At 36.8% G+C, this 8,078-nt stretch overlaps 1 protein-coding gene across 1 annotated transcript in view; it reads right to left on the bottom strand.

The window, feature by feature from the left end:
- LOC107702731 (protocadherin-15-like) overlaps positions 1-8,078 on the bottom strand; it is a 43,696-nt gene that overhangs the window by 34,785 nt on the left and 833 nt on the right. Inside the window, exons 2-5 of the mRNA XM_016505135.1 lie at positions 5,801-5,910; positions 5,487-5,627; positions 2,879-3,006; positions 489-704 (exon numbers count right to left, since the gene is read on the bottom strand). Coding sequence (XP_016360621.1) covers positions 489-704; positions 2,879-3,006; positions 5,487-5,627; positions 5,801-5,910 — 595 coding nt within the window. The remainder of the gene's footprint in view (positions 1-488; positions 705-2,878; positions 3,007-5,486; positions 5,628-5,800; positions 5,911-8,078) is intronic.

An 8,078-nucleotide genomic window follows, 5' to 3' on the forward strand; every position in this document is an offset into this window, starting at 1 on the left:
ACACATCAGTTCCAAAATCCCTCTTATTTTATTTGGCGTTCATTAGCCAAGAGATTTCTGGGAATTGCACAAGTCACTGGCTGCAACACTTCAGGAGATACAGCAGCATAAATAATTCAGCTGACACAAAATTTATGACACAGTTTATTTATATATTCATTACTGCATTAAGTAGTGCACAAATACCATATGCACTCCTGCACGCAAACATTTATTCAAACATAATCTATTTACCAAACCAAATCGACACTCTGGAGAGACATTTTCCCTTAATAACAGTGCTGATTGTTGTTATGCAATTTAGACTCTTTTTAAATTATTCAGTCAGTGATCTGACTTGAACCTCAAACATTCATTTTGCATAACCTGAGGGATGAGAGAAAATGTAATTTCTCAAAGTGAAAGTCAAAGTTTTGAGTTGTGTTCGAATCATCATTTTGCATGAGGTGCATGAACAAACATACAGGTCAAAGGTCACGTGCACTCACCACCACATCAGCCCTGCTGCTCAATCCCTGCCCGTAGTTGTCTGTGGCGATGACCTGAAACTTGAAGTAGGACCGGCGCATGTTTCGGAACATGATGGCACTCTTGATGACGCCGGTGTATGGCTCAATGACAAAACTGTCCTGCCCCTCGGGTGTGGGAGGGATGATCAGTCTGTAGGCCATCTTACTGTAGTTCCCCGTGTCGACATCTGTAGCCTGATACACATTAAGTTACATGCAGAAACGTCCATGGAAACAAATATGACTGAGAAATTCCCATTTTCTGGCTATTAGGTCAATTACAAATTTTAATCTAACTAATTACATGATGTCAAATTAACTGCAAATGAATCGCACATTAATTTTGGCTGAAAAATTATCCCCCAAAGGCTCATTTATAGTCATTATTGTGTTAGATGAGAAAAGCACTGAATAGACATTACAAAACGTAGCTTTAGAAAGAAATATTCTGATTCAACCTTGCATAAAAAATAACAAATATGAATGTTTATTAAAGGTATTAATGTTTTTTTTATTTTATAAAAAAAATAATATTAAAAATATGAAATTATGACATGAAACATGATATTATGAAACTAAAACCGGAGGCAAGTTACTGTCTTAATGAGTGAGTCAGTCATTCATTTAACTGATTTGTTCAAACAGCTGATTCATTCAAGAACGAAGAAAGTGACTTGCTTGCTTTCTGTGGCTTTGTTTGTAACTATTTTCATTTGCGAAATTGAACAAAACAGAGAGTATTGACAATATTGTGTTTAAAATTGAACATTATTAACTTCTTGTTTATTTACCTACTTGCATAAAATCAATATATGTCAATAAACGTACAGGTCTGGGCCGCACCTGGTAAGATAAATGCATTAATAACTTTAACACAATTTTTTTTCCATAATCAATCACACTAAAATAATGCATTAAATCAACAGCACTACTAGTTATATAAAAGAACAAGGAACTAGAATACTTTAAAGGCTTAAATAAAAAATAACATTTTGGCCAAACTATCCCTTCAAAAGCCTTGCTGGAAGAAAGCTCTGCAGCCTCCACTTCAGCAATGACCTAGAAATGTAATAATCCCCATATATCATCAGATTGTATGCCTTAATGCTTTTTATAGATGTTAAAAGTCTCAATTTATGAGAAAACGGTAACCTTGCAGTAGCCTAACACACAGATCCCGGTGGGTATTTTACAGGTGTCCGTCACTTGTCTTCCACATTGTCAGAATGGAGAGAGAAGCTGTCTAAGTACAGTTACTAAGATGTGGGGGGAAGCGAGCAGATTTGAACAGCGAGAGAGAGATTGTACTCTAGTGTTGACAGGTGTGTCAAGATGTGAACAGCAAGTTCTTCGCTGTAAAAATGAAATATAATGTACTGCAGACACCAACACCTGCAGAACATTTCAAACCCCATGAATGAATCACCACTGTTCCAATGTATTCTGCTGGTATTGTGCTTAACAACACTACCACTCTAAATGTGAAAACACAACAAATCATATTTAATATTATGATTCTGCAGTTAATGCAATGTCAAATTAAGTGGGAAATTAAAACTAATTTGGAAAATATATAGATTTAAACTTTGGGATCAGGAGGATTTTTAATTTTTTTTGTAAAAAAAAATGTTAGTTATAAAGGACTTAAAAAATAATTAAATTCAAATAAATGCTGTTCTTTTATACTTCCTATTCATCTAAGAATCCTGTAAAAAGCTTCACAGTTTCCACAAAAATATTCAGCAGCACAACTCAGCAGGATAATGTGAGACTGAAGACTAGAGTAATTAAGCTAAAAATTCAGCTTTGCTAAACTACATTTTAAAATATATTAACAGAAAATAAATTGAATATTATTAAATTTACTTTAATTTTAATCAAATAAATGCAGACTTGGTAAGCATAAGATTCTTTTAAAAACATTTCAATGAATTTCAAAAGAATTCTCTATTATTATTCATCCATAAGTCAGATTTCCCTGTGGAACAAAGAAAGAACATTTCTAAAAAAAAAATATTGATGCCTCCATCCTGCATATCTAATACTTTATAGAGTTTTTTATCCTTTTTCGGTCACTAAGAACTGCCATTGCAAAACATGTGAACAGTCTTCAGAATTTCTCTTTTTGTGCTCTGCAGAATGGCTGAAATTAGCATAAGTAAAAAAAAAAAAAAAGACAAAATATTTGTTTTCTCAGTGGCAAGTGCCCACTTGTCTGCCTTCAACAAATCAGTTAGGACTACTGGGTGAGCGTTATGTCACCTAATTAATATTCATGAGTCTAGCCTAAGGTTTATAATGTGCCCTCATGACATTCCAGATCGTTCCTAGACTGCTGCCTAGGAATAAATAACACATAACATACTCACCACAACTTTCAGTACTGTGGTGAAGGTCTTAGTGTCTTCAGTCACTCCTCCGATGTAAAGAGACCTTGTGAAGACCGGAGGATGATCATTCTCATCCTGCACATCAATAAACACCTTCGCCGTGTTCGCTGGTTATATTTAAACACACACAGAAGAAACAGACCTTAGTTTATGGAAATATAAGCCCGATTTGTCAGAATAAAAATCCTGTGTTAATGTAAACACACACAGCTGCTGCAACCCTCTCCACACTGTGGTAGACGTGAGAAATATGCTCTGTCAGAAAACATTTGTCTTCTGCTGCACTAAACGACAATATATAAAGTCATCTGGTGTAGATCTAAGCACACGCAGGGGAAAGCGCAGATGAAGAGCTGTATATCATAGCTCAATAAGAGAGAAAAGAAAGAAATGAAGAAAAGAAAAACAGGTGGGGAAGCAAGAGAGAGAAGATGTGCCAGTCCTGTTACGTACGACAAAATTTACATCAAAGTTAAAGCAAGACACATGGCAGGACAAATGCACACACACACACACACTCTCGCTCTCTCTTATGTTTGTGATTTGTAGTTTTCCTATCAAAGGCTTGTGATGTGCTCGATGAACTTTAAATTTAACATGAAATGGAGTTTGCAACCCATTTCTGATAGGCTGCAAATATTCTGAGTGAATATTTAATGAGAAACACATTGAACAGCAACAAAAAATGTAGGACGGGACTTTTTTCATCCATTGGGATTTGATTGAATCTTGAAAAATGGGCCTTACTGTGAGCTTGCAATTGGTTGTGGAAGACTCCTGTTAATCTCCTGAAACACCCACATTTTTAGGAGGCCTCTTTACTGGCACAACATATCCCAATGGACATTATACTTTTACATTTGCAGGACCAGAAAACATTTCCCACATTTTCAATGCCAGTTTTGGGTAGAAATCTGCAGAATGGACAATGGCTAAATGTGTTAAAGGGTAAGTCTGCAAATGTTCAACCAGCTTTGTATTTGAACAACTTTGTATGAACAATGTGCATTATTTTTCCATGTTACCCTTTCGCTCTATTTTGTCTAGTCATGTAGCACAGATTTAAAAATTCTACTGCATTGACAGCTAACTTTTAAAACTTAAAACTCCATCTTGCCATGCAGCAGGGAATTACCCTTTTAAACAGGACTGAGAATACTACACTTTTATCGACAACTGAAAGCACAATCAAATCAGGGTTGAAATTAAAAGTCAACATTGTCGATAATGAAAAGTTGTTTCAGAGGTGGAGCAAGTTATTAGATTTTGATGGAACATTCTTTTGAGCATGCATTGACAAATCGTTCACAGTAAGACCACAAATGTGTGTAAAATATATACACATATATTTTGGACACATATATTTAGCATAGAGCCAATGCTGATTTTATGTTCTTATGCACAAAAAGCCACTCATCTAAAATGAATGCAATTCATTAACATTGCTTTGTAATTCATCATGTGTGTATTTCTGTGTCCATCAAGCTGTATTCTGCTCTCATCCTTCAGCACACATCTATGCAGTTTTAATGAAGTACACAGACTGCTGGAGGAAGATCAGACCTCTCGCAGGAAGAGGGAGATGTGCTCTGCTCTGCCTGTCCTGTCTATCTTTCAACCTCAATAAAACGCATGAGCTCTACACTTATGACCTCTCCAATAACTCCTGCTCTAACTGAGATTCAGCACATACATTAAAGCACCAGAGAGGTGGTGATCTACAGTGACATTTCCATAATTAAAGGGTATGGTTTATCCTATTGCTCTTGTTACCATTTTAGAAAAACTAAATTTTTTTGTTGGTTTAATAAAATGGTGGCAAAAGTAATAAATAAAATAAATAATTGAATAATAATAAAACATTAACCAGTTACAACAATAAACACATATTTTGCCAAATAACAATTATGTATCTTTTATGTATTTTTAGTAAGCCTATTATCATGCCAAGTGAACTCACTTTTTCCAAAATAATTAATCACTTAAAAAAATTACTAACACTACTATTTTTAATAATCACTTTCTCATTACTAAAATCATTACCATTACTCTTATTCAGAATATTTAGACATTACTGCAATGCAATAATTTTAATTAATAGAGCATAAATTAAACGTGGTACACATTTTTAAAATAATTTAATTAATCATAATTTTCATAATTTATAATGTTTTTGCACATTACAGTAATTGGATTTTTTTTTTTGCATTTTATGCATAACATGCATATGGGGGAAATGTGCTTAATTGTTATAAAAATGTCTCAATAAAAATAAATAAATAATAAATAATATATATATATATATATATATATATATATATATTAATAGTCCTAAAAACTGGCTTCAATTTCTTATTTCACCCCAAATATTGAAGAAAAGAAACATCACATGTGCTAATGACAAATTTCATGAAGTTCACCAAAATATATCTTAATTCAGAATTTCATTTGAAATGTGTGGTCATATATATCTGTATATAGATCAGTGGAATGTGTATTGTACATGTAACTTATTTGACTCTTAATCTGTAAGATTCTCAAATAAAATACTTGGAAAAGATGAAGTGTGCTTTAGTGTTATTCTTACTTTTGGAGGGAACACGCAGGTTGGCGAGGATGACGGCGAGAGAATCGGCCTGCACGCGGAGCACATAACTGGTCACACTCTCATAGTCCAGAAGTTTATTTGTGTAGATGATCCCAGTGCGGTTATTGACTGTGAACTCACCTGCAAACACAAACTGATCAGAGAACAGTTCACAGCACCTCCAACACCAACGATAAGTCACTAGAAATCCACGGTTGCATCTTATTCACAAATCACATGCAACTCAACCAGGAAAACAATGCGCTGGTTGGATCCAGTTGATTTAATGAATTCCCTCCAGAGTAAAAACTCACCTCCTTCATTTCCACTCACTATGGAGTAAAAGACAGTGGTGTTGACGGCTGTGGCCAGAATCATTCCCACAGGTGTACCGACAGGAGCGTTCTCACTCACCAGACTAAACCTGCAGATATAAACCAGAGCAAATGACAAACTTCATTCAGCATTAAACAACACACAGCCGAGTGCAGTGGAGAAAGCTCAGTTCCAGCGCAGATACTGTGACATAAATGTCAGTTTCCTGTTGAATACTGTATAAACAATAGAGAAGTTCAATAGGCCCTCCACCTCCACAAAAGACCTTTGCTATAAGAGTTGAAAAGAGTTGAACTACTGTATTCAAAAGCAGCACACATAAATCAAGGGTCTAAAGAAAAATCTATTTTTAAAGCTTTTGTCTACAACACGAGCTGACCTCTGAGGCCAGCGATTCTCAGCTGAAGGGTCAGAGGTCTGTTCTAATGAAAACAATGCTTAATGCAAATAATACAATGCTAAAAACTAGTTTGGTTAGAAAACTAACTACAACTTTTAAAGGGGAAGAAAAAACACTTTCTATATCTTTTGTTGTTGATGTCAAAGGCTGGAAATAAATCTGTCAAACTGATGCACATTCATGTTTCATTAGTTAGAAGATAGTTAATTACTGATGATAATAATGCTGCCATGGACAGGATGCATGACATCCTTAAAAAGCATGAACAAAACAACATAAATGAAAGGAAAATATGATCCCAACTATGGGTTCCTATGCAACATTGTGAATTTGTTTTCTGTGGTAAATTATTTCCTGTTAAGAGCATGAAAGCATCAAAATTCAAGAGACATTTACCAAACAAACACGCAAACCATACACATTACTGTTCAAAGGTCTCTTATTCAGCAAGGATGCATTAAAAGTGACAAATGCTGTTCTTTCTGACTTTCTATTCACCTAAGAATCCTAAAAAATATTACACAAAAATATTAAGCAGCACAAATTTTTTCAACATTGATAATAATAAGAAATGTTTTTAAGCAGCAAATCAACACATTGGAATGATTTCTGAAAGATCATGTGACACTGAAGACCGGAGAAATGATGCTGAAATTGAAACTCTGCCACCACATAAATAAATTAAATTTTTAAATGTATTCAAAGAGAAAATAGTTATTTTAAATTGTAATAATATTTCACAATATTAGTTTTTACTGTATTTTTGATCAAATAAATGCAGCCTTGGTGAGCAGTGTTGTTGAAAGCTACTTTTAAAAGTAATGCATTACAATATTGTGTTACCCTTTATGGAAAGTAATGCATTGCGTTACTTTTACGTTACTTTTTGTCACCTGGGCTGGGCTTGCTTATTAGACAAAAACCCAAAGGTTATACTTTTAGCAACTGTAAAGGCCCTTTCACACCAAAAGTGAAATTGTGCCTCTGCACCTCACTCCCAATTTCTCTCAACACTGGGACAGGACAGCTGTCAGTCAATAAATGGGAAAACAAAGTAACTTGCGTTCCCTTTCAGTTGGTCACTCCGAGTCACGTCGGTGACCGACGATCGATGTTAGCGCGCTCTCTGGAGCTTTTTGTGTTGGCGGACGGCGCTTCAACGGTGGTCGTTCCTGTGTCGAGTGGGTTGCGCACTTCAGGCTGCACTACCCCCTGTCGTGCTGCAAACGGCCGTTTCCCCTGTGCATCTCAGCACGTAAAAGAGCATTTCCCTAAAAGAGCCAATTTCTCTAAAAGAGTACAATAAGCGGGTGCGTCTTTGTCAAGACGACGGATCGTCTTTTTAAAGATGCCGTTTCACCCGTGCGTTTCTGGATGCGGTTGTTACCTGGCGCCGGGTGATGGTCACGATCACTGCCTCACGTGTCTGGGCATGAAGCGTACCAGCGGTATCCCTCGGGGCTCCTCCCGATGACCGGATGCCGATCACTGCATCGGAGCGAGAGCTCTCTGGAGAGTAAGATTCGGCTGCGCTGCCGCCCGTGGTGGCAATGCCTGAATCGGATCCGGAGATGTCGGCTATGCTTTCCCGGGCAGCTGAGAGGGTAGGGCTCGAGTGGAAACCTGCATTGCGTCCCGAGGCCTCGAGGTCGGACGATTGGTTTCTTGGGGTGGTTTGCGCTGGTTCTCAGCGCCCCGCCCTGGTGCCTTTCTTCTCGTCTGACCGGCGGTGCTTAAACGGCTTGTGGATGCCGTTACTGCAGGTTCATCAGGCCAAGGCACTGAAGGACATGCACGAGTGTGGTCACAATCTGGAAGTTCTGAAAGAGCTCCGAACCGCCACTGACCTCTCGCTC

Source organism: Sinocyclocheilus anshuiensis, unplaced genomic scaffold, assembly GCF_001515605.1.
Source record: "Sinocyclocheilus anshuiensis isolate Anshui unplaced genomic scaffold, SAMN03320099.WGS_v1.1 scaffold843, whole genome shotgun sequence".
Taxonomy (NCBI): Eukaryota; Metazoa; Chordata; class Actinopteri; order Cypriniformes; family Cyprinidae; genus Sinocyclocheilus; species Sinocyclocheilus anshuiensis.